At 40.6% G+C, this 27,978-nt stretch overlaps 1 protein-coding gene across 2 annotated transcripts in view; it reads left to right on the forward strand.

The window, feature by feature from the left end:
• The window catches only part of Corin (corin, serine peptidase), a 240,972-nt gene that overhangs the window by 71,492 nt on the left and 141,502 nt on the right, over nucleotides 1-27,978 (forward strand). For both annotated transcript variants that reach the window (XM_036201349.1, XM_036201347.1), the window contains exon 5: nucleotides 6,761-6,945. In XM_036201349.1, coding sequence (XP_036057242.1) covers nucleotides 6,761-6,945 — 185 coding nt within the window. The remainder of the gene's footprint in view (nucleotides 1-6,760; nucleotides 6,946-27,978) is intronic.

Consider the following 27,978-nt stretch of genomic DNA (forward strand, 5'->3'; position numbering starts at 1 on the left):
GTGCCTAAGCCAGTCTCTGAATATTTCACTCACTTATTCAACAGGCACCTGGGTGTAGACGAGGGGACAGCTGCAAACAAAATACCCAGGAACCATTAACCTCATGAGCTTACATTGCGTTAGTGGGAGATAAACAAGTCAACAAATCAGTCTGTAGATGCACAGCTTACTACTGAGACCATTTCTTATTCTGACTCAACAAGTCCATGGCAGTAACTTCCACTTGAAGGGAAATTGTGCTCACTTCTTCCTCCCATAGGTGGTGACTGATTTTGCTTCCATCTAAACTGTGTTCTTCTGCACTCCCCCCACCCCCAGACAAATGCAAACAGCAACCCACAAAACCTGCCATGGCTGCATTTGCTGATTCTGAGTTATAAAGCCCTCCACCAGATTTTAAGCCAATAAGAGTTGAGCCATCTACTCACATGCCATCGTGTTTCCTCTCTGGACAAGTATTTGTTGAGGCCTCATTGGGTGTGAGTTCTGCAGCTGTGTGCTGGCTAGTCTTCATTTATTTCTTCATGCCTCTGCTCCAACTCTTCCCTAGACACTGTTTCAGCAACGATCACATTCCTGGCTTCTGTGGTACTCACCCCAGGGAAGCCAGCAGTAGCAGATCAGACTGTAGGACAGGCAAGTTGACTAGTGATCACCTCGTGTTCCTCTCTAACAAGTTGCAGAGATGGAGTTCATCGTTCTATGACAGGCCACAGCTCCTGTGCAGCAGCCTTCCCTTGATGGCTCTCCCTAAGTTGCAGAAATCACCCCTTTCCCTTTTAAACTTAGGTGTCAACAGCTCCTGGCCCCAGACCATTGCCCTAACCCTTAGGAAACCCTGTGTTTGTCAATGGTTCTTTCACTGAACACCATGCAGTGCTCCAACTTTACTGGGTCATCCTTTCCCTGCTGGAGCCATGATTATCACAAATAAAGACAAGATAATTACAGTCCTGGTTGTTAGAGTTCCAGACTAAAGTGAGTGAGTGATACTCTGAGTTCTTCCGCAATCTCTTTTCTAAGAGACAGTGGCAAAGACAAGCCTTCACTGTACACATCTTCATCTCCATGCCTAGAGCAGGTGGAGACCAAGCATGCATCCTATCTCTCATACAACATGTAAGGTTCCTTCAGTCACTTGAGGTGCTGTTGACCAGTGACAGTGACACCAAACCACCTGTTGCTTTGCCCTTTCCAGCAATGGCAATGGCTTCATATTCTTGTGTCATGGTGGTTCATTTGTGAAAGGGGGTCACCTAGGTGGGGCCATAGTGCTTGGTTCTGTGATCTTCTCTTTCAGTTTTAACTTTTTCTCATAACAGAAAAGAAGAAAATGGAGGGATATGATCTTACATGACTCTTTAGACACAAACAATGTCTTCATGGTTGAGGAAGGCTTACAACTCTGGGAGTTGTCCAGCTCTAACTTTGTAAGCATTGGTGAACAGCTCAATTTGAAAAAAGACCAACTGGAATTGCATTAAAAATGATTGTTTAAGCCTCATCCATGAATAGCACATGGAGCTCAGTAACATGACTTCAACAAAGTGATGTGCCAAGGAAAAGTATATTCATTACTGATGGCTGGGCTATACATTAACACACTCTCAGTGGCTTAAAACAATTTACATGTGTTATGTCACTACTTGTGTAAATAGGAAACTTGGGGTCACTTAGCTGACTCCTCTGCTCCAGAGTTTCAGTGTGAATTAGGGTGTTGGTTAGAGCTGAGGTCTTTTCTGAAGGTTGACTGGGGAAAGATCCATTTCTGAGTTCATGAACTGTTAGAAGAGCTTCATTTTCTCAAGGTCTGTTGGGCAATGGGTAACACTCCAGGCCAGCCATGTAGTTTTCCTTAATATGTATGGCAACTTGCTTTGTCAAAGTCAGCAAGAGAAAGTGGTGGGGGTTTGAATAAGATAGAAGTCACAATTATGTGCAGCTCAATAATGAAATGGCATCCCATTAGTTTCTATGGTTGGAAGTAAGTCAATAAGCCAGTGCATACTCAAGAGAGGGGCTTTCAAAGACAGGATCAGTAGAAGGCAGCAACCATAGGTAATGTTTTAAGTTCTCCCTGCTGCAAATCATCCTCCCCTACACCCACAAAAAGAGTTTTGAATCTGAAGTTCTCCTAATATATTTTAAGCACAGTTTATCAAAAATAGAATTTGACAACTGCAATATGAGATGCTGAATGGAGATATTTAACAATATTTAAATAGGACATTTGTCTCAAAGGCATTGTACTACCATTGATTTCTTGGTTTTTCTAAGTATAGTTATATGAACTGATTGCTTTTGGGGAACCCAAGGAAAAGCACCTGCATAGGACCTGGTGGCAGTGGTGGGCATAACCAAGAGGCTTCCCCATCTGTGAACTGTGTGAACTACATCGACCCATGGGAGCCATAGTGGCAAGAACATTATAGGGGTAACCAACTGTTTTATGCTTAGATTTGAGGCCTGCTCAACAGGAGGAAACATGTGACTCAAGTTGTAAATCTGGCTTAGAACCCTGGGTTAGGGATCTCCTAGGCCCCAGGGATGAGCCTACTACTACTATTCTTTCCAGAGGACAGATTATCAGACTGCTCTCTAACTTCATATCTCCATACCCATCACTTGGTCAGCTCTTAGACTTCATCAGAGAAGTTTCTTTGTGCAGTTGACTGTGGCTAATGCAGATGGTGGCCGGTCAACATGCAGAGAAGAGAATCAGTGATTGAGGCAGACACAGTCACAAATGGACCATCTAATTCCAGCCAAGGCTCAGGGACCATCCTGGAAGAAAGGCTGAAAAGATTGTAGGAGTCAGAAGTCAGAGAGGACCAGAGCAAAACAGTTTCTTCTGGACTTGATGCAATGACTGTAGCATAAACTCCCAGCAGCTATGGCTACCTGCCCAAGACCATGCCAGTTGATGTTCCAGCATAGAGTGTGAAGGAGATTCCTGAGATCTCACCTCTGAGGACCTGTGAACAGTTGATGTCTTTTGGGGATAGAGAGTCAATTTTCCTCAAGAGTATGGTCTGTAGTAGGTCAAGCACACTCCAGTGGGTGGCTCTGAATTCATGAGTAGATGGACAGCACAAATTGGGCTCAATAGTTTATCAAAACCAAAAGGACACAAAATTAGGAGTTTGGAGGTGTTAGTGGATCTGGAAGTATGGGGAGAAGTGAGGGATGAATTTGATCAGAATATATTGCATGATGGTGGTGGTTATGCGAAATTCTCTAAGAGTTTTTATGAAGTATCTATAAACAGTAATTTAAATTGAAAAGAAAATGTTTTTTAAAAAGAAAAAAAAAAAACATGATTTGTAACTCTTAAAAGCCTACCGGCCACAAGTTTATTTTGTAGTTCTAGCTTATTTAGTAAATTTACATTTATGACTATCATAAAAAAAATTTCTAGATAAACATCTAGATATTTTAGATGTATCGTAATAAAATTCCCTGGAAATAAATTCAGTAATGAAGTTATAGATTAAATGAAAAATATTTTTGGTAGACTAATTATTTAAAAACATCCTTCCTAGTGAAAATACTACAAGCCCCTTTATCACTGTGTGGTAGCATATTTCCAAGTTTATCAAACATGTCAATGAATAATTGTAGAGGTGCATCAGCACTGTCTGCCTTCCCTGGAGTAGAAATGTATCAGGGACTGTTTTGCACCATATCAAATGTACTTCACACAGCAATGAAGGACAATCAGCCTTTCTAAAATAGTCGTTCTGATAGCTGAAGTGGACCTTCCCTTGTGCTGAGCACTGCTCTCCAGTTGCCAGTGTGCTGCTGCTTGGATATAGACACTCATATTCCAAAATAGTGTAGCCCGTCTCAATACCCTGCTCCCTGTGATGGAAAGCAAAACACATCCACGGTTCACAGGCAGCTGAATCTCAGGCAAATCAAGAGCAAATGGCTCCTTCTTTGCTCACTGTTTACAAGAGCTCATATTTATTAATACTCCACCCCCAACTCACATATCCCAGTCCAGCAATGCAAAACTCATCGATTTCAGTTGGTTACACCTCTTAGGAGACCTATTTGGAAATACTCTAGATAGTTTTCCTAGGCACTAATTTTAGAACAGATAACCTAATGGTATTTTAGTATTTCTAGATCTCCCCAGCACAAGATTTGAGAAAAATGTCTGTTACTTCTTGCAGTTCAGCAAGGCTGATGGGCTCATCATGGCATTGGTGTTCCTCTGAGAAGCACGCTCTAAAGAGTGAATTTAAATTTACAAAGTGTTCATAATAAAAAAAAAATTATGGGAAATGGTCCAAACTTGAGCTCTTCCAAATCCCCCACTGTTCAAATAGGGAAACTGAGTCTCGGCATGAATGAACTCTCAGCTCAAGGTCAGATAGTATTAGAGTATCCATGGGAGCGTCTGGGGTGGGGGACTTAGGAAAATGAGTATGGCAGAGGGTAAGTGTCCATGATGATTCATTAGGAAAGACTTAACTTCAGTACATAAAGAAAAGCTGCTGGGCCCCTGTGTGAAACTTCATCAGCATTGTTGCCCTGGGAGGTGCTGAGAAAAAACACAGGATGGGGTTGGGGATTTAGCCAAATGGTAGAGTGCTTGCCTTGCAAGTGCAAGGCCCTGGGTTCAATCCTCAGCTCAAAGAAAAAACACAGGATGATGAAGAATAAGTGGCCTCAGAACTGAAGGAAGTTCCGAAACTGCTGGGGAGACTTGTCCACTCTTAGTTCTTTCTATAAACATCTAATTGTGGTTTTAATGAGAATGGCTGCAGAGATGCCCATGTGCTTGGTTACTTCATCTTAATAGTAGTCCGGCTGATGGAACTGTTTGGGAAGGATTAAGAGGTGTGTGTTAGAGGAGGTGTGCTACTTGGGGTAGGCTTTGAGGTTTCAAAAGTCCTCACCTTTTCCAGTTAGCTCTCTCTGTCTCCTACTTGTGGATCCAAGATGTGATCTCTCAGCTGTTCCTGCTGTCATGCATGCCTTTGTTCTTCCATCATGGCCTCTGACCTGTTGAAACTGTAAGCCCCAAATTAAATGCTTTCCTTTATAGGTTGCCTTGGTCATGGTTTTACCACAGCAATAGAAACACCAAGACACTAATATATTCCTGAATACTTATCAGGACCAATTCATGTTTTATGTTCTCAGTGTAACTTGTTCAAATGTAAAGCTTCTCTTCCTGTAACCTACACTATCAAATTTAGTTACATGTTAATTTAAATAGATTACTTTAAAAGATAATTTTAGTATGAATTGTTAAAGATCAAAAAGGTTTTTTTTTATTAGAATGTTATTGTTGCAGGGGATGTCTGGTGGTGAAGGCACCATTGGCTTGGTAGTTTGATGCAGGATGATCACAAGTTCAAGGTCTGTTTGGGCTACAGAATGAGTTCAAGGCCAGCATGGGCAACTTAGTGACATCTTATCTCAAAATAAGGACATGGAATAGGAAATGTAGGTTCAGCAGCATGGGCAATGCCCTGAGTATGACTACATACCACCACACAATGTAAAATGGAAAACTCCTCCACTTCTTAGATATAACAAGATCTCTCCTTCAAAGCTCTCAAAGATCATGTGAGATCCAGTCTAACCCATGAAGGGCAGGTCCCATCATGTTTTTATAATCTATGGAACAAATGGGGTATGCTATACAAGGTTTGTTTGATCAAGGAGTATGTAAAGTCCATTTTTATATGAGAATAGACATTGTTGGATGGTGTATAGATCAAGACCTCAAAGCTCACAGTCCTGCTTTTCTCTTCTTACCTCTGCCATGATGAAGCCAGCAGTAACAAGTGCGTGACATTTGAATCTGCTCCCGAATCTTCATGGGCCTGTGCTTCCCGTGAAGGTTTATTACAGTGATCAAACATTGTATGATTCTGTGATATCAAGACTTGAAATAGTTCTTCTGATGGGACTCACACAAAGTTTCTATTTCTTTCCCAATGTCCTTAAAATCCTTTGAAATGCCTTTGGCACAGAGACTGGCAAGGATAAAATATACACAGTATAGTTGTGAGCCTGAGAAGGCCACTTGTCTCTGAGAGGAGCCCAGTCCATGGCCTTGACATTGCTAGCACCGTCAACATCCCCATGGCAAACCTGGGATCTAGGAGTGTTTGGTTACACCCGAGGAGGATGAGGGCAAGCTCCTGAGGCAGTGTTGCTTTTACTATTAACAGAGAGCGGCTCAGTCTTTCACTCTGCAGAATACAGAGCAGAAGTCTGATAAGTTTTCTTCTTAATCTTTTTTTAAAGTACACAAGATTTTCTGAGTTGCAACTTGTTTGTATGAGGTTTCCATGAAAGCCAGGGAGGATAAAGAACAGTTTTCTCTATTTGTCTCTAAGAGATAGCTTGGATTTCTCAAAGGGAAGATAAAAATGAGGGTAATATACTTTTTGACCTGCTTTTGCTCTTTCAAATTGGGGGTCTTTCCTTTTTTTTTGTTGTTGACTAGTGTATTTTAACACAAGAATCTTAAAAATAATCATTTGGGAGAATGCTTCTATAAGAGGTGTCTACATTATATGTTGTAAAACTAGCTTATTATCCCCAGAATCCATATAATTGGCTGGCTGAAATTGTCATAGGACTTAATATAGAAGTTTAAGTTGCTGACTGAAGGTAATAAATTTAAGTTAATAGTCCACATTAACTTGCTGTCGGCTAGCTTTAATACCATTACTATTGTCTTGAGAACTGCTCTGTAACAATATTAACTCTGTCCCCTTTCCTTTCTGTTTAGGCGTGGCCTCCTGCCCTGTAGATCTTTCTGTGAGGCTGCAAAAGAAGGCTGTGAGTCTGTCCTGGGGATGGTGAACTCCTCCTGGCCGGATTCCCTGCGATGCTCTCAGTTTAGAGACCACACCGAGGGCAACAGCAGTGTCAGCAAGATCTGCTTCTCGCTGCAGCAGGAACACGGGAAGCAATGTAAGTGTCTGTGTGTCCTTTCAAGGTTTTTTATTCAGATATACCACCAGCTCAGCCATGTATACATGAATAGGTGTATAGCCTAATATGCTTTAAAAAAAATGAGCAGACTCCAGATTAAGAAGCAGGATATTAACTACACCTAGAAATGGCCACAATAGTCCTCTTAATCATCTCACCTTTGCCAGAGAAACTTCTGCCCCAACTCCCATCACCTTAGCTAGTTTTGCTTACTACTGGACTTCATGTAAACAAAATAAGTAAATAATGTGTGATAGCTTATTATCTTTCTGCACTGGCTTAACATTACTCTTGAGCAATGCGTTGTGTTTACTGTGGGTTCCATTCCTTCTCACTGCGTGCAGTGCACCGAATACTCCATTATACAACAATATTTCTCTAGTCTGCTACTGAAGGACATTTGGGTTACCTGTAATTTCAGTTATGATTAAGAACCATGATCTTACTAGTTTGCACATGTTGTTGGCTGAACAGAGTTGTGCACTTGTTCAGCCAAAATAGTTCTCTAAACTAGTTGTATGGACTTATACTACTCCTGGTGTCTATGTGTGAGAGGTCAGCTTGTTCCCATCCACTCCTGACGTTGGCATTTTTAGTCTCTCTCATTTTCACATTTTTGGTGAGAGCATTAAGACATCTCACTGAGATCTTAAGTTGTTTTTCCCTGAGGAATTTGATCTTATATTAAAAAATGTGTAACTGTTTCACTATCCCTTCTGTGGTACAAATACTTGTCTGTGTCCCAATGGTCTCAATTTAGAGTTCCGTATACAGCATGGATATATCTTATTATGGTTTTGATATGAAATGTTTCTCAAAGACTCGTTTGCTAAAGGCTTGTCTGCTGGTCTGTAGCACTGTTGAGAGTCTCTGGAATGTTTAAGAGGTGGAGAACAGTAGAATGAAGTTGGGTATCTGGCGTCTAGCTCCTTAAGTGGGTATTGAGACTCTGGCCCCTCCTTTCTATTTTTTGCTTCCCAGCCACCATGAGGTGAGCCTCCTCATCTACATGTGCCTTTGCCGTTATATTTTACCTCTTTGTAGTCCCAAAGTATTGTGGGTAACCATGGACCAAACCTCTGAAACTCTGTGGAAAACAAATCTCTCCTCCATTTTATCCATGTTTATCTCCTCCATATTTCTCTCAGGCATTTTGAGATTTTACAGTGATGCAAAGATGACTAATACAGTTGGTATTTATTGGGTCGATGTATGGCAAAGATCTCTGATTATGTTTCCCCATTTACAAAACTTATGCTTCTTTTTTTGTGCATGGAACAGAAGCAGAGAGAGTTTTCTCTTACTTTATTATGTTTTATTAATTATTTAAAATTGTCATATGATATATTTTGATCATATTCATTCCTCCTCTTCCAACTCCTCTCAGTTCCACCTGTTTTCCCTGTCCACCCAGCTCTGTGTCTTCATTTAAAAAATAATCTATTGAGTCTGATTTTTCTCTTAGGTGTGTGGCCATCCATTTGAATGTGGTCAACCTACAAGGTGCTAGACTTGGACTCTACCTCTCCCAGTAGCTTTCAATGGCCAATAGTTCCTCAGCTAGGGGTGAGATTTATGCCTACCTCCATACTTCATGCTGGGATTTGGCCTGGCTTAAGTTTGCATGTGTCTTGTGCATGCCTCACAACCACTGTGAGTCCATAGTTGCAATTTCCCTGCTATATCTAAAAAAAATGGTTTCCTTGAAGTCATTTACTGCCTTTGGCTCTCAACTGTCTTTCTACCCTTTCTTCCAGAATAATCACTGAGCTTTGGAGGGAGGTATGACATGAATGTTCCATTTAAGACTGAGTACTTAGCACCCTCCTTTTGTCTATGCCTTGACCAGTTGTGAATCTCTGTGTTAATATCCATCTACTGCAAAAAGAAGCTCCTCTGATGAGGGTTGAGAGATGCACTAGTCTATGGGTATAACAATAACTTATCAGAAATAATTTTAGCAAGGTGTCCAGTTAGAGAATAATAGTAGTAGGTTCTCTTCTACGGCCTGCTTGGCCATAGGTTATTTGTCTACCATAGTGCCAGGTATGAGTTTCATATTGTGGAGCAGGCTTTAACTCCAATGTGAAAGTTGTTGGTTACTCCCAAGACATTTGTGCCACTGTTGCATGTATTTCATTGAGTGTGTCTTTATGTGGGCCTGTCTTTCCAGGACAGTCATTGTTGTGGCTTAGAGGGCTCACAACTGATAATTATTTTCCTCCTCTGGTAGCACACATGGCATCTTTCATCACTGTGAAAGCTAGCCATTAGGGATGACATTTCCAGGTGAGTACCAGATTGTTATTTTTCCACATTCTATGACTCAAGTATGTGGTTCAGCAATAGTGTCTAACTATTTATGGAAGGGTCCAGTGGATACTCTTAGTCAAATTTGGGAACTTTTATTTGCAGTTTTATTTTGGGAAAGGGAGGCTTTATTCGGCTCATGTTTTCAAATCACAGTCCATCATTGAGGGATGTTAGAGCAGGAACTCAAGTAGGAACTTCAACCAGGACCTGAAGTAAATAAAGATCATGGAGGCATGCTGTTTACTGGTTTACTCCACCAGTAAATTGTATCATGAATCTTAAAATGTCTTATTAATAAAAACAAACCCAAAGCCAGGTATTGGGGTGAACTCTGAAAGGTCAGAGAAGCAGAACAAGCCACAACCAACCTCACCTTGTCAATTCCTCAGGTGATCTTGTTTCCTCAGACTTAAAAGCCTCTGAGTTCTCATCCAAATGGATCTCAGCTGAACTGCTGCTAAAAGCCTAAAAGCTTAAAAAAGCCTCTAGTTCCTGGTCCTCGTGCCTTATATACTTTTCTGCTTCCTGACATCACTTCTTGGGATTAAAAGCATGTGTCTTTTCCAAGCAAGACATGAGATCTCAAGTGCTGGGATTAAAGGTGTGTGTTACCATCTTGGCTTTTTTCAGTGTGCCTTGAACTCAGAGACCTGGATGGATCTCTGCCTCAGGAATGCTAGGATTAAAAGTGTGTGCTACTACTGCTTAACCTCTATGTTTAATATAGTGGCTGTTCTGTTCTCTGACCCCCAGATAAGTTTATTGGGGAGTACAATATATCAACTACAGTAAATTTTACTTGCTCAACTACCTTTCTTCTATAGCCCAGGTTCATTTGCCTATGAATGGCACTGCCCACAGTGGGTTGGGCCCTCTTATATCAACTTGAAATTAAGAAAATTTATCACAGACATGGCTGCAGACCAATCTGATCTGGACAATTCCTTAGTTGATATTTCTTCCCAGATGGCCCTAGGTTGGTGTCATTATTTTTAATTAAAAAAAGTTTTAAAATCAAAATATATTTTAATTAAATTATTTTCCCCTTTTTCTTTCTCCTCTTCAACCCATTCCATGTACCCCCATTGCTCTCTCAAGGTCATGGTCTCTGGAACCTTTTACTTTAACTGTTGTTTTATATATATATATGTATGTGTGTGTGTGTGTGTGTGTGTGTGTGTGTGTGTGTGTGTTGTGTTCCTAAATATATAAAAACAATATACTTGTTCTGTATAACTTTTTTGATCATAAATGATTTTGTATTTTACCAAGTGCTTTCTTTATGTCTGTTAAGGTCTATTGTTTTCTTTATATTAAGCTGTATGGTGATAATGCCATTTTTGTTTAGACATTGGTGATATTGGTGATATTCTCTTTCTTGGTAAGGCTTACTAGAGACTTACTGATTATATCTGCCTTTTCAATGAATCTATTCTGGCTTATTGCATTTTTTCTATTGTACCATTGATTTATATTTCTTCAATTTATACTTATAGTGTTCTATTTCCTTCTTCGTTATTTTTGGATTTAATTGTCCAAGAGCTCAAAGTTGGGAGGATTTTCCAAATGCCTTTCTTTTATTATTTAGCATTCTCTGTCACCATTCCCCTTCCTCAGCAAGTGACTCCCTCATCATAAAATACCTGTTTTGCCCATATACATATCTTTCTCTGGAGCAGGACATTATTAATTCCTGTACTTGCTCTTTAGCTTCATAGGGTCACTTGCTACACAGTATAAAGTTTTCTTTCTAACTACCAGTGGGGATGCTTAGCTTTGTCTTCATTTTCTTTCTATTGTTGTGATAAATATCATGACCAAAAACAACTTCCAGAGGAAATGGTTTATCTCTGCTTACAGTCTGTAGTTCATCTCAAGGGAAGTCAGGGAAGGAACTCAATGAAAGAATCTGGAAACAGGAAGTTGAAGCAGAGACCATGAAGGAATGCTACTTACTGGATTGCTTCCCATGGCTTACTCAGCCTGCTTTCTTATATAACTCAAGACCACCAGCCTAAAGCTGATACTATCTATAGTGAGCTTGGCCCTCCCATATCAATCATCAATCAAGAAATTTTTCACAGTCTTGCCTATAGGCTATCTAATGGAGGCATTTTCTCAATTGAGGTTTCTCTTTCTAGGTAACTCTAGCTTTGGCAAAAGTGGACAATAAAACCAAAGAGAACAGTTTTCATGTAAGAATTGCCTTTAACTTTAAATTATCCTTTTCCAAGGTATTGATACTCACCAAAATCTATTCAGGGTTGTAGAGACAGCTTAGTGTTTAAGCTCTTGTCATTCAAGAATGAAGAGTCTGGACCAGCTTTTGGATCTTCAGACCCAGAACCCAAGTAAATACCCAGTGGGAGTGGAGACTGCCTTATGTTCAAGCCTGAGAAGGCAGAGACAGGGGATCCCCAGAGCAAACTGGCTAAGGAGAGCTGCTATGTAGTCAGGTTCTGGATTTGGTTGAGAGATGCTGCTTCATTTTACAAGGTGGAAGAGTAATGAGGATGATTCCTAGCATCAACCTCAGGCATCCGCAGGCACAAGCCCATACAGTCACTTCAATGATTTGAATAGGAATGGTCCTATATATTTGAATGCTTTGACATTAGGGAGTAGCATTAGTTGGCAGGACTTAGGAGATGAGGCCTTTTTGGAGTAGGTGTGGCCTTGGTGGAGGAAGTATGTCACTGGGGGGTGGGCTTTGGACTTTCAGAATCCCAAGCCAAGCCTAGTGACATTCTCTCTTTCTGCTGCCTGTGGATCTGGATGTAGAACTCTCAGCTCTGTGTCTGCCTGTGTGTTACAAGGCTTTCCAGTATGCTGATAATAGACTAAACCTCTGAAACTGTATGCAAGGCCCAAATAAATGCTTTCTTTTTTTTCTTGTTCTCAACCTTTTTAATGCTGTGACCCTTTAATACAGTTAAATATTATTGTTAAATAAGCACAATACTCTCCATGTTGTAGTGACCCACAACCACAAAATTATTTTGTTGCTACTTCATAACTGTAATTTTGCTACTACTATGAATTATTATATAAATATCCGATCTGCAGGATATCTGATATGTGATTCCAAAAGGGGTCATGACTGAGTCTGTTTTCTTCAGTTCATTTCTTTGTATAACTTAGATTACCCTAATTCACCTCTGATGAGGGTTTTAGCAATTGGATCATTCCATGATGCCAGGGTGTCTATCTCTACCTGTCACTGATGGCATCTTTTTTAAAAAAATTTATTTATTTTACATCCCAACTGTATCCCCCACTCCATTTCCTCCCTCATCCTTCTCCCACCCCCTACAATTCACCCCTCTTCTGTATTCACTCAGAAAGGGGCAGGCCTATCATCAGCAAAGCATGGCTGCCATAAGACCAAGCACATTTTTATGTTCATCTCCCCTGAGTTTTCCAGACCAATATCACTGTCTGATCACTTCATTTCTTGGACTATTCCTGAGACTAACATTTACAAGTTGGGTTCTCCAGAAATAATCACTAAGAGGAAGTCTGAGATATGCTTTCATATTAGGATTCAGTCTGTTTGTTGTAGAGAGGAAAGAAATCGGCTTTTGGTAGAAGGAAAGATTTGGAATATGATCCAGGCCCATCATAGCCTCAGCCAGATTCGAGGGAACTCTAGAAAATATTTAATTGGTCTCGGTAAGAAACGGCCCACACTCAGCCCAAATAGTCAAATCTTTCAACCTTTACCTCAGTCAGCTATTGATGGTGCCCTTTCTGGGAAGAGCTTACCCCTGAGTAGGGCAGCTTTCTCCACCATTCTGTGGATGAGTCAATGGTCTGAAGGTCTTGAAAGCTAAGGGTTGCCGGCTGTTGGGTAGAACTACAAGTCCTTTCTTGAAGTAGAGGAACAAAGAGTGGGTCCAGGTCACTTAATTTAATGGGAAATTGAGATGACTTTGTTCCATTCTTTTATAAGACTCTGTCTCACTCTGATTTATGTCTGTTCTGAGGTGCATTCTTCCAGAGGGTCTAGGCTGGAGAGCTAGGGAGTCACTGTGTTCCTCAGATGCTGGGAGAGGTCGGATTTCAGTTACTTTTATTCTCAGAACAACATTGTTGCTGAAATTTCTACTTACTTTCAGAAGATTTCTGATTGGCTCTTTAGTCTCTTGCTTTTGTGGTAAGTGCCATGAGGAGCCTTCCTCCCAGGCAACAGGTCCCCTTTTGTGTGTTCCTCCTCGCTACCCAGCCACTGGTTACCAGCCACTTCACTCCTATAGGGTTGGAAAACGCTGATGCACTTGGGACTCTTTGCAGTGGCCCCGTGTCCAGATTCTCAGTTGTAGCGGCATGGTGCAAACTGGCATATTCATGAGGGGAAAGCATGCATAGAATGTGGAGTTTTTTCTTTTGTTTATTTTTCAGATTGTGTTTTAATTGCATTTCTCCCTTCTCTTTCTGCTCTTCGAATCCTCCCACATACCTCTCCCCACTCTCCTTCAAGTTCCCGGTCTTCTGAAAGAAGGTGGATCTTTGCTCTGTAGTTCCTTTTCTCTGGGATCTTAGTGGCTCATGACCTAGTTATCTCCTTAGTGTTCAGTTGCTTTTAAACAGAATTTTCTTGTGTTTTATCTGCTTTTTCTGTTTGTTCTTGATGGAGACCCTGACCACTCACAATTTTTTACACTGTGTCCAGAAGGAGAAATATATCTTATTTCTTTCGAACACATTGTTTTAGTGTGCTATTAATTCCTGACCTCCACTCCCTCACCCCTGCAAAGATGTTGCAAGATGCCATCAGAAGGATGAGGGAGTAGATTTGGAAGGGTCACTCAAGTCTTCCTTGCTTCAGCTATGTTTGTTCCTGGTTGGATGGAAACACTTAGTGTGTTCTTAGTGGTCATTTTGAAAATATCACAGTAGACATGTGATTTAAGAATCCATAAAAAGTCTGACAGTCAGAATCCACATTATTGGTCAAAAGTAGCAGTTTTGGAAAGTCAAACACGCACACACATCCGTATCCACACTTCACTAAGTCACCCTGAGATGGCACTGGGGATGTCAGTTCTCCACCATCAGGAAATGTTGCAGCACAGAAAAGATTGATGGTTTTTGGGCAAGATGGTGTAACAATAATAATTAGAACTGTGTGTTCAATAGAGTAGTAATTTCTTAAATACAGTAATCAGAGTCAGAGTCATTTTAGGTTATACTTATTTTTAATCTAGCTTTTTTCTCTGAAAATGTTTTTTTTTTTTTCTGAACTGTCATCTGCTTGATAAAATATTTTACTAGACATTTTAATTTTTTCTGCCTCATACTTGATGGGCCAATGGGCTCATCCCCCACATCTTTATAATTCTTTTTTTTTTTTTTTTTTTTGAGCTGAGGACCGAACCCAGGGCCTTGTGCTTGCTAGGCAAGTGCTCTACCACTGAGCTAAAACCCCAACCCTTATAATTCTTAATGCTCTAGAGAAAACCACTGATATATATGACTTTCATGTATGTATAAGAATATTATTTCTAGTGTTCCTATATACCAACTGAAAAGGGTTCATATGCTAATAATATATTGTCTATCAAGTAGAAAAGCATTTATTATATCATAGAATCATATAGGGGCTTGTTCTATAAGGGCACTTTGCAGACTACCCAGTGCAGTCTCTTTCTTATGCTTTTTATTCATTGAGAAAACTGAGTGCCTGTTCTATGTTGACTATCACCCCAGCGACTCTGAAAACATGCAGTTGATAATGGTGAGCATAGTGTTAATCTGCACTCATGCAATGCAGCACTTCTTTACCATAGGTGATTTTTTAACAGCTCCCATTTTTCCCATGGGAATGTTCATTAACATATGTTGACATTTTTAGTTGTTACACCTGAGTAGACAAGAGAATATATGACTAACTGAGTCCATTATGGAGACCAGCCACCCTAAGTACAGTCCCCCATTTTAAAATGTTGTGTGATCCAAAATGTCAGTGATGCCGAATTGAGAAACTGACAGAGGTTTATATTCTGAAAAGTTCTTTCTCAAATTTCATCATTGCCAGGCAGTGGTGGTGCACGCCTTTAATCCCAGCACTCGGGAGGCAGAGCCAGGTGGATCTCTGTGAGTTTGAGGCCATGCTGGGCTACCAAGTGAGTTCCAGGAAAGGCGCAAAGCTACACAGAGAGACCCTGTCTCAGAAAAAAAAAAAAATTCATCATCATTATCATCATCATCACGCCACTACCGAAGTATGCTTCCTGACTTTTAAGGGGAACTAACCATAGTCTGTGACAAATACATGTAAAAAGAAACAGAAGAATGTCAGTGACTCGTGTAAACAGGTTGATATTCAGAAATTGCGGAGACATGGGATAAGTGACAGGAGAGTAGCATGGGTTCAATTCCATGGATGAGCAATGAGTATTTTAGTAGAAAAGATGTCCTTCTTGGCAAAGAGGAAGGCAACAGGTGTTCTCATGTAGGCAACAGACACTATGAAGTTGTGCTGGTGTTGGGTTCCTACTTAGCCTCAGACGTGAATTATAAGTAAAAGCTGACTCCTGTCTTAGTCCCCTCCTTGTCACTTGTGAAAAAATTGGGTCCATGACAGTAGTACCCCTCTTCTCCTTTATATTTGGTACCTCATTCTCTCTACCAAAGCACTTTCACAGCTGTTGTTAGCTCCTTTTGCTTTGAGTAAGTCCCCGAGGTATTTTCATCTCTATTTTATAAATTCAGAAATTGAGGGTGAGAAAAGTCATCCAAGGGTTATTTTAAATCCAGCCCCCCCCCCAACCTCCCACTTTGGCTTCTACCAAATAGTCCACCATCCTGGGAGTCAATTAGTAACCCTTGAATGCTATCCTTTCTCATAAGAACTCTCCAATGTCTTCCCAGACAGCATTGAGCCAAAGTCTACAACCTGTAATAACTGCTTTTCCCAAGGCATGGTTCTGCGAATTCAATTCATCTCCTCTTAGCCGCCTTTAAATCAGTCATAATTCCTAAGACATTTTGTTCTCATATAGGACACAGAGTTGTCTTATCCTTTCTATCGCTGGGCCCTGCAAAGTAAATAATGTGCTAAAGTGATAATGCTGTGGGAACTGTTCTTCAGAGGTTTCAAAATAAACATTTGTGCATGTTTCCATAGCCAAGTTGAGAGAACTGGGGGAGGGGGGCTACAGTTCAAGGCCCATCAATCATTCTGAGCCTTCCAATTAATCCCTTGCTTTACCTTGGTTGTAATAATATATGGAAAGTAGTTTTAAAATAGTATTTCTGTGAGTCTAAAGAGAGCTCCTGCCACGAAAGAGCATTAGCCATTTGTTCTTTATTTTCCTCCTCCTTTTCCTTGTACTGTATTTGTCTAGCTCCTGTTGCTGATAGCAACCACTGCACGGTGTCAGACTCCCTAATTGTAGTTTCTGGATCTTGGTAAAACACACACTCTCAATTTCTATTGAACCACAGCTTCATTTCAGAGAGATTAGGCCATACTATTTCTTTGTGATTCTTAGAACCAACGTTTTGACAGTGATTATAGGCAGTACCAGGAAACTATTAAAAGCTGGCCATGCACTTTTTATTACAGCGACCAGCTTTAGATAAAATGTTTTTCCCAGAACCTCAATTCTTTCTACATTTATAACTTTAAATTGCTAATATTTTTAGATTACCCAAACAACTCTTCTATATATAGATGTTACCTCTTACTAGGGCCTTGATTTAGCATCAGATGACTTAAAATAGAGACTTAATGGCTTTATATTATTACCGTTGGGACTTGAGAAAGTTGAAGCCCTTCCAACACATCTGTCTCCTCAATTTCATGACACAGGTAACAAGACTTGACTGAAGAACCATTTTCCCCCCTGAGATAACATATTTCAGACAACTTTGGAAGGCAGGATGCACTTTGCATGTTTGCAAAGTTACAGTTCACTGTCCACTCTCTTTGTGCCAGATGCTTTATTCTAGTTGGGAACATGCCCATTTCTCATGATTTCACAGACCAGTGTGGAGATAGATATTTAAGCACAGACTCAGACCTTAGCCAAGGAGTCGACCTCAAATGGCATATTTGAGAGAGACATGGGTTAAGGCAGGTTTGGAGTGGGGGGCTATTCTGTGAAAGAAAGTTGGCCAATGGAGTAGCTTGTTGGATTTGGATGTGGCTTGATGGTAGAGTCCTTACCTACTATGCAAGAGACTGTGGACTGCAAATCAAGACAGAAAAGAAGTAAATTATTAAACCAGTCACTGTAGCAGGCAGCTGGCACTATATTCAATGGGAAAATATCAACTAGTACACAGCCCTCTAGTCTGAGAGTAAGCAGGACATTTTCCTCTTACACTCTTTGAGTGATGGGACTTAGTATAGCCCTCAAGCACTACTTCTTAGAAGAGATGTGAGAGTCAGAAAAAGGATGTAGGAAGTGAGGCTCCATCCTGTGCGGGAGGCTTCTGTTCCCTCCATAACACTTTTCTGACATGGCACACTCCCCAGCACTCTGCCTACATGCTAGACTCCTTCCTTTGTCTCTACTGATACCATGATTGTTGATATCCCACGGGATTGCATTTTCAACTTTTCTTTCTTCTCAAGGCTTTTCCCTTTTCTCTGGGAATTCTTATACATGCTCACAGCCACATAAGCACAGACAACGAAAGCCTATTTTATCAATATCCCTAAGTTTAGATCCACATTCTCCATTTTTGCTTCCAAGAAAAGTTTCCCATTCAGCGTCTCCAAGACTTCTGTCCATGTTGCCTGCACACCTCAGTCCATTCCTCCTTTGCCTTCGAATCCCACTCTTCTCTGTACTGATGTCTGCTCTTGACTCCCAGAGAGGGCTCCCCCTCCTCTCGCTGCTTAGGCTTGCTCCCCTTTGTTGTTTTTCTCTTCATTCCTCTTACCTCTCAGCAGTGAAAAGCAGACTTCATCCTTAGGCCCTTCCCTCTGCTGACTGAATTCAGGCTCATGGCTTTAAATGCTGCCGACACCCAAACAAGCCCAAAGGTGGGTCTCTGCTATACACTTCCTTCTGAATTCTGAACCTATGTGCATACATGTGTTTTCGTATGCACACATGTACACAAGAACAACACATATACATATATTCAATCTCTCTCTCTCTCTCTCTCTCTCTCTCTCTCTCTCTCTCTCTCACACACACACACACACACACACACACACACTCCCTTCTTTTTCTTCCCATGTGAGTTTCTAAAAGCCTCATCAGAGGTGTGCCAGCCAGCCTGATGATACTGCCTTTCTCTCTTCTCTCATCCTTGATGTAAAGGGTAAATAATAACTTTGTTTGTCTCATTATTATATCCCCAAACTTGGGTTATTTCTGAATCTCCTTTTGCCCACACTGATGTATGTCAGCAGACTTCATGGGGTTTTATGTCAAAATACACGTACAAACCAACCAGGGATCAGTCACTATCTTCACAACCACCGCTGGAGGCATGTCATCCTGGTTCATGCTGAGCTGCCCTTCTTATCCTTTATCAGCTCCCATGCTGCTTTCCTAAGCTCCTGTAGATCAGGTGAGAGTCAGAATATAGATCAGGCTGGCCTTAAGCTATTCCATGAGCCTCCTGAGTACTGGGATTGTAAGCACGCCTCACTACAGCCAGCTTGGAAGTTCTTCAAAAGATTTGTGCCATGACTAAAATAACAAGAATGCTCTTACTGTATGGCTTCTCTTCCTCATCTGTACCTTATAATCCAGGCTCTCAGGAAGCCCATGGAAGAGGTTACAGCCAGCCTGATCTGCATTCTACTCTCATCTCATTCTCCACACAGCAGCAAGAAGGGATCCTTGAAAAGTTCATATTCTCCCTCTGAAGAAATTTTAAACTCTACCTATCTCACTCAGCATTGAGAATAGTAGTCCAGACAAACATGGGTCCTCCATTAGACTGCTGGATGACACCATCTGAGGGAAGGACAGTCACAGAGAACTCTGTGTGAGCCTAGCCTTCTATGGCCTTACACTGCAGACATCCTGCTCTTCATTACATCTGTCTTCTCACCTAATACTCTCATTTTGCACTCTAGGCTCAAACTAGTCTGTTCCATTGGCCCATACTAGTATTCTGATATATGTGTATATCTAATTCTGATATGTATAGTATCTGTATATATAGTATACTAGTATTCTGATATATGTGTATATCTAATTCTGATATATATATATATATATATATATATATAGTATCTGTATCTATAGTATACTAGTATTCTGATATATATATATATGTATATCTAATTCTGATATATATATGTATATAGTATCTATATATATAGTGTAATAGTATTCTGATAATATATATGTGTGTGTGTATTCTCCCTTCTTTGTACCTGTAAGCACGTGTCTATAAGACTGTAACATAGGGCATTCTAGGGAGAGTAGGCAAAAGAAAGGTAAGTAAGAGAAGGCATACAAGTAGCAGCAATTCTTTTCATTTTAGTCATGAATCCATTATTACAAAGAACCTCCAAGCTAGCTGTAGTGCGGCTCACAGAAGAGTTTAAAGCTTCCTGATTTACATAGGATATCTTGTCTCAAGAAAACCAAACCAAATCTAACCAAACCACAACACCACACCACCACCACCACCAAAAGAAGGCGTATTAGTCAGGGTTCTTTAGAGTCACAGAACTTATGGAATCAATCTCTCTCTCTCTCTCTCTCTCTCTCTCTCTCTCTCTCTCTCCATATAGATGCATATATATGTATGGCATGGCCCAGATTAAAGGTGAGCCTTCCAGCTTCAAGGTCTGGTAAAGGCATGTGTCTTCCCACCTAAAGACCCGCATCAAAGGCATGCTGATTTGTTGTTGTTGTTGTTGTTGTTGTTGTTTGCCTTCGTTGCTGGATGATAGGTCATTCCAGCTTTAGTCAAGTTGACTGAGAATAACCATCATAGAAGGAGACATCTGGATTAATTTTTCTGGGATTAGAATTTGATCTTGCTCTGTATTGAAACATATTTTCTTAAACCATCTCATCTTTTGACCATGGACCACTGGACCTGCTCACTTTGGACCATGGCTGTTCTATGGCAGCCACAGTCCCATTTTGCCTTTGCTGTGTATATTCCCATCCAGAAAAAGCACAGCAAATAAAAACTCATCCCTGTTGAGTTTGGGGGCTGCCTGTCCCCTCCAGGCTCAGCCGCTCTTATGTAGATTGTTGGTGATTAGGAGTCTGTTCTCCACCAAGTGTGGCTTTGCTTGAAGTAGCACGGTGCTTTCTGACACAAAGTGGGAGGATTGCTCTCCTCCCTTGTGCCCCTTTGCCACACTGGACAAGTCAGCTGAAGTCAGGAAGTCAAGAGCATGGGGCAAGCCCGGGGTTCCTTACAGAGGACTGTCATGCTTGGTGTGTAGAGACCAAGGGATCTATTGACTCTTGGTTCAGCATTTTGCTCCAAATCAGAAATTTTATTTGTGATTCATAAACCAATAAGATGTGAGAATTTTCAGTAACAAAGCAAAACTCCCTTTCGATACAAATATAATGCACATTTTGATAGACATTCCAATTAAAACTCTCCAATAAGAATGTTGCTCTTCATATTCTAAATGATTCAGACCATCCTCCATTTTAATTTTTAATCTAGCTTCATATTGTCACCACTGGTCAACTTAATCCTGTGTAACACACCTTTATACAACCAGGCCAAACCTTCCCTTCTTTCACCTTTCTCTTGGGAGGACAGGGTCCTGTCTGGGTGTTTTGGGAAGACAGGTCCACAAAGCTCAAGCAGTCCTTGGAGCTGGAATATAGTGATGTGGTTGCCTAGTAACTCAGACATCATAGAGCTTGAACTCTTAGCCCTGGGCCACCCAGTGAAACTGGCACAGGATTAAAAATCTTGTCAAAATCTGTGACTCTCTTCTGAAGTCAAGACTTCATTATACCAAACAGCATTGCCGTCTTCCTGACTGTGACCCCAGCAATCAGAAGGCAACTTGAGGTCTCTGTTGTCAGCAGCTTGATCCTATGTTTATTTTGTGTCTAAATCCCCCACATAGTTAAACAAAATGAGCTAAGCTCTGAGGCAGGATTGCAATATTCCATAGCTGAGTCTTCCTAAACATTTTGCTCATGCTTCCCTAAAAAATTTTGAAATGTGACACATCTTTTATACAACTTCAAGTTAATATCTAAAAACTTAATGATGATTATAAATGATGGCAGAGAGTGTGAATTAATGAGTACTTTAATAATTGCCGTTTTGAAATGAACCTTGTACTACACTTCTAGATGTGTTGAATGGAACCGAAGTCCTAAAGTGGATTGGATTTATTCACTATTCAAAAATTATAAGCTCCTCTTGTAACATTCAGCAAAATTTTACATTGTTACTTTTTGTCTGAATTAATTTCTATTTCTCTTCTCTCACAGAATTTCATTTTGGCTCAGTATCTAGTTAATACTTATCTCTGAAACAACACTATATAGAAAAAAGTGCTTTTTTTCTCCTAGGAATTAGTGCTTTAAAATTGTTCTCTCTGTTGTGAGACTGAGTATCAATAGTTTCCTTTTGATTAATTTATTATCATACTTTTGATTTAATTACATGTAAATATTTGTAAATAATCACCCTGCTTAAATATGAGATTCATCAGAAATTTGTATTTTGATATTCTTGTTGTTTGGGAGGTATTTATTTTTAAAGAACAGGTTTGTGGGGTTGGGGAGATGGCTCAGAGGGTAAGTTATTGTTCTTCCAGAGGACCTTAGTTCAGTTTCCAGCACCCTGGGCAGCTCACAGCTGTAGCTCCACCTCCAGGGCACCTAACACCTCCAGTCTCCATACCTGCACTCATGTGTATATATCCACACATAGATACATGCACAATTCTTTAAAATAAAATCTGGTTTGTGCAGAGTGTATCAGGAAATTAATACTATTCATGTTTTCATTTTAGATGTCAATGTTTTGGAAACTTGTTCACATAGTTAAGAACACAGTAATAGAAGATGTCTTATTGTAATGATGGTGTTCAATTGTTTGAGCAACTTTCCTGTCTTATGTCAAAATCACATAGTAATTAAACTGTCATTGACATACAAAGCTTGTGAGGAGTTTGGTGTATGCCAATAAGGAATTTCATGTTCTCCATTTCTGGAAACATTACCAGGAGTTAGGGGTTTATGTATTATTCTTTCACTTAATGGAACTTTAAGAAACCCTACATACTCTTAAAGAAATTAGGAAGACTGACATATTAATTTCAGTTCATCTTTGGCAATATGGTAATTCTTGACAAAGTGTATTGCAAGTTACCATGTGCTTAACAAAATATCAGCGTTGTTAATTTTATCAATTCAATTTACATTAAATTGACCTAAATGATAGAAACCATCTTCAGTGGCAAGCTTATTGGTCAGCATTAAGCACTGACAGTGAAAAGCTAACTTAAGTTTTTAATTTATAAATTTGCATACAATATGATTCATAGTTTTGTGCACAGGTCCATAGTTTTTAACATAATACATGTTTTTGTAACCATGAACAAAATCAGATAGTTATAGAACAATTCTCTCAAAATATGTCATGCTATCTCTTGTCTGTGCCTCTTTACTCCTTATACTTTCCTCACAACCTCAGGGAATCACCAATCTAGGCCCCAAGCCTGTAGTTCCGACATGCTATGTAAATAGACTCATACTGTGTGCTACCACTTAGCTTCTTGCACTTAGCATGGTAACTCTATCATTCAACCACACTACCATGTGTATCAATGATTTACTCTTTTATAGTGCTTACTAATATTTCACTGTGCAGATGGATTTCAATTCATTCAATTCATTTGTTGAAGGATATTTAGTATCCCCTCCCCAGGGTTTTTATAGCTATGAAAATTATTGCTACTCTAAACATTCATTTACATTAAAAAATGCTTATTTGTCTGTGTGGCATGTATATGTTTTTGTGCATGTATGTGTGACGTGTGTGTATGTGTGTATGTATGAATCTGTGTGCATATGGGTGTGCTTGTGTGTGAGCACATGTATCTTTGAGCCAGCAACTGACTTTGGGTATCTCCCTGTGTTATTTTCTGCATTATGTTTTTTAAGTGTTGCTTTCTGAACCTCAAACTCACCGTTGTAGCTACCCTGGCTAGTCAGGAACTTCCAGGATCCTCCTGCCTGATCAGGGCCCCTATGCAGCGAAGACTTACACTCTAAGCCTTCTTTCAAGCCCACTTAAAAATTTTTATCATGTTGAATTTTATCAAATGTTTTTCATTTATCTGTTGGCACGATCATGCAGTTTCACTTCAGCTTGTTTGTTTGTTTGTTTGTTTTCAAGACAGGGTTTCTCTGTGTAGTTTGCGCCTTTCCTGGAACTCAGTTGGTAGCCCAGGCTGGCCTCGAACTCATGGAGATCCACCTGGCTCTGCCTCCTGAGTGGTGGGGTTAAAGGCGTGCGCCACCACCACCACCCAGCTACTTCAGCTTTTTAACAGAAGAATTACATTGATGATTATCTATTGCTTTACCTTGTGTGCCCTGAAAAATGCTGCCTGTCCGAGTTTTGTGTGCCTTGGCATGACTTCCTTCATGTTTGTCCTATTTGAGTTTTTCTGAGAAGCTTGAGTCTGAATTTACACCTTTGACTAGATTTATGAAATTTTACCCGCTAGCATTCCAAAGCTTCTTTTCTATGTAAGTCTTATTCTGGTGCCCTTTGGTCCTCAGTGACAGGAGGTGGAAGATCTCTGGCTGTTCATGGAAGTTCCCTGACTGATGGGCATTGGGACCACTTTCCAATCCTTCTCTCCCTGTCACACACTCACATTGTACTAATCAGGAAGTCCACCTCCACTCTCTCGTCTCTTCACTGTGCCACACCGTGGCTAGTCAAGACAGTTTGTTGTATGTGTGAGTTTTAAACTCACATTTGATTCCTTCTCAGCTGTTCTTTCTGGACTGTGGACTTTTACTCACTTGCGATTTCTTGTCTCCTGCTTCATTCGACTCTTTCTTCGGGGAGCCTGGTTATCATGGGTGCTTTAAAGTTATCCAGTAATTTCCACCTGTAGATCGCCTCAGGCATGAAGTTGTTGTTTACGTCCTCACTCTGGAGTTGCTGGGCACGACCTGCTTCTGTGTATGTTGTTCTAAAATGACACACCAAGCTCGACTGTACTGTGTGACTGTGAGCCCTGTTAGAAATCTCGCCGCCTTTTGCATTGCTCACTTTTATCCAGTAGTGCCTGGCTCGACTGGGTTCAGTCACATGCCCTATCGAACCTGCGGACTTTAATTCCATGTCAGGACTTTTCCAGGAAGTAACCTGGCCCACGGCTGTGAACCACACTGTTGTTCACTCTTCAGATCTTTGATATTCCTCACCTCAGCTCCATGCATGCATGCCTGGAGGGTAAACAAGGACTTAGTAAAGTACCTTAACAAATATTGCTCTTCCATGAATTTGCAAAGGGCTAATAGAGGGGGGTAGGACATGGGAGGGCCAGGGAGAGATAAATGATATATTTTAATTAAGATGAAATAAAAAGAAAATTGCCCCCAATCACTTTCTTCTCTGTGATTTTGCCGTATTTCCTTGGCTCCCATGGACCCTTCAGCCTGATCAGGGGCAATACCACACTTGGCTGTTGTAGCCTCTGCTCTCTGAATATACAGTGCAGGGCTGGGGCTCTTTTCCAGAGAAACTCCAGGGCTTGTAAGCCGTGCCAAGGGTTCCCAGCCCCACTGCTTTGCTGGAGTCCTTCCTCTGGTTCCTCTGACCATCCCATTCTATTCTGTTTCTACACGTGGCTATTTTATATGGATGGTATATTTTGCTTGACCCTACCTATTGCATATGTCCATGTTGATACTGCCCCCATTTCACTTTGGGGGATATAGCGAGGAGAACACTCACCTGGAACACACTCCGCAGTCTTTCTGCTGTTCTTTCATTGGCAGTTCTGTCTAGTGTAACCTTGAACTTTAAATTCAGAGGGAAAGGCAGAGTGGAACATTCTTACTCAACCTTAGCTGCAATCCCAGCTTAGAAACCTCGTTTTTTTACTCCTAATTTGAATGTGTACTTAGATGGATAGATTGTCAGGCAAACAGATAAAAAAGAAACAAAACAATGCCTGGACAGGAGTTTTGTTGCCTTTCCTGTTCATTTGAGTTGTTACAACTTTACCCTAGAAGCAGGGCAAAATATGTTCTTCGACAATATTTGGGGTGAGGAGGCAAGGAAGCTAGGTGTTGGCTAGTTTCATTGTTTATGTGTTTCTGATCCCTGGTGTTGAAAATCCCTGGAGAAAGTGCAGTGGCAGGTTGGGAATGGATAAGAGGTGTGTCTTTTCTTTGGTTAGTTGGAAAGCGACGTTGTAAAAAGGCAGGTGGGAAAAGAAAAAGATCTTGATGACATCACCCTGGTGGTGACTTCCGACATGTAACCCAGTGCTCCTGGGGTAAGATCAGAGGCAGCGACAGAAGCATCTTTGGATTCTTGTCTGCTTCTTAGTCTGACATGCTCAGATGGCAACAGCTTGTATCCAACAAGGTGGAAGATGGGGACTGATGGCTGAGGTTGTTCTCTGACCACCACTAGGCAGCATGACATGTGGGCACCCTCACATACTCACACACATACAGCTATCTCTGACTATGTAGTCAAGGAAAGCCCTTGTTTAATGGAAACATATCTCATAGTTAGAAGATGACTATTGGGCCATATTGTAGTATCTGTGTATTGTTCTGGTCCTTCTTTTAAAATGATGATCTCTATCTGCGACAGATGCATATATGATGAAATACAAAAATGATTGTATTAACAAATGTCAAGAACAGAAAAGCTCTGGGTAATTGTGGAGATAGGTTAGTGAAATATAAATCCATATAAAATATGCCATGCATATAAATAGAAGAGCATTCACTAACCATGTAAGTGGTCAGATAAGATTGCTCATGAACCACAGCTTCTCTCTGCTCCTTCCTGGAAATATTCCCGTTTTTCTTTTCTTTCTTTCTTTCTTTCTTTCTTTCTTTCTTTCTTTCTTTTTTTTTTTTTTGTTGGTGGTGTGTGTATGTAAATCTCAAAACAGGGCATAGGAAAGATGCAGTCATTGGGTTTAGAACTGTTGATGTCAGCCTGGTAGGCAGGAGTTTCGTGGTCTGGTTTTATTCATCTTGTGGATGTCAGTGATGTCTGACTTAATGTAGGCGATAAATTTGCACTGAAAAATAAGCCTTCTGGATGGCTGACTTCTAAATTAAGGAAACGTGAATGTGTAGATCTACCCAGTATAGAACAGCAGGGGCAGAAATAAAAGAGCCTCAAAGTATTTTTATTTCAAGAAGTCCCTCATGTGGGGTGTTGGCTGTGAAGACAGACATGAGAACACTGAGCATTTATTTGCTCTTTATAGCGTATGTGTGCTGTGTTTGTGAAGCAAAGCTATACAAGCTGATGTGACTAGAGACTTACACCAAGAAAAGACTCACTACCACGGGGCTGCATATTCCTTTACCAGCCTGAGCGCCTGTCCTCAGAACCAGCTCAAGTGGGAACAATGGCGTGTTTCAGATGAAGACCAACCATGCCGAAGTCTTGAGGGAATGGTTGACAAGTTACTTCCGTCCATAGAATAGTGTACAGAGACTCCTAAAGGGTTAATATTTCCCCAAATTGCCTAACACAGCATGTGGCCCCATGGGATCCAAGTTTTTACTCCATAGGATTTTGTAAAATGTTGTTCTTTTGGGTCGTTAAGCTGTTTCTAATTTTCCCCATTTGACATTTCAGAAGACTCCCTGCTAAGTGTAACTTTTGAATAGAGGATTTTTTTTTTCAGATTCTAAAGGATATAATCTGGAGACTGGAAAATGTCTTGCTTAACTGGGAAACTCAGCAGCCAGAGGATTATCACTGGGGCATTGCAATAAAACAAACAGTAGACTGTTGTTCTGGCGGAAAACAAAAACTATTTCATATGATTTAATAGCTTTGTTTATGTGAACAAATTACAGTATTATTAAGAGCTAAGTGAAGGAGAATTATTTTTACTCTTTTTTCCCCTCAGAACACAGCTTAAAGAAATGCATTCACTCTGCCAAAAGACGGACGACAAATTTAGTTAGGATCTAATTTGCTTTGCTTTATAATTTATGAACTAGGCATGCTCCATCATAGGAAGCAGGATGAGAAGTCCCATGGGGGAACAGCAGACCCAGAGGTTTTATAAGGAAGGGAAAAGGAAACAGCCATAGGAAGGAAACTAGCTGACACCAGGTTACATTTTCTAAGGATTGAAGAAGAGGGGACTTCATTAGGATGTTCTCAGGTGGGTAGTACATCCCGCTTTCAGGAAAACAAAACAAAACAAACTGATCTGTTTTGGGGGAGCAATCTTCTTTGAAGACTCAGTTTGTTTATGTGGTGTTTAGCATGAGTGAGACTGTTTTGATTTTTACCCTGGTTCATTGGGGCCTGATGAAGGGGCTAAGTCTTAAATAGTGGCCTCCCCATTAAATATCATAATTCCTCTACTTCTGTTAGGTATGCACAAAACTTAGCGCCATAGCACTAATTGCAGCTCTGACTTCCTGTTCCAGGGCGCTGTTTCTTGGCCACAGTATCCTCACACTCACAAATTTATTTGCATTTTTGTCACAAACTGTTTTACATTCAATGAAGAGATGATTCCAGACAGTGACAAGTGGAGAG

The sequence above is a fragment of the Onychomys torridus genome, chromosome 10 (assembly GCF_903995425.1).
Source record: "Onychomys torridus chromosome 10, mOncTor1.1, whole genome shotgun sequence".
In the NCBI taxonomy this organism is placed as follows: domain Eukaryota; kingdom Metazoa; phylum Chordata; class Mammalia; order Rodentia; family Cricetidae; genus Onychomys; species Onychomys torridus.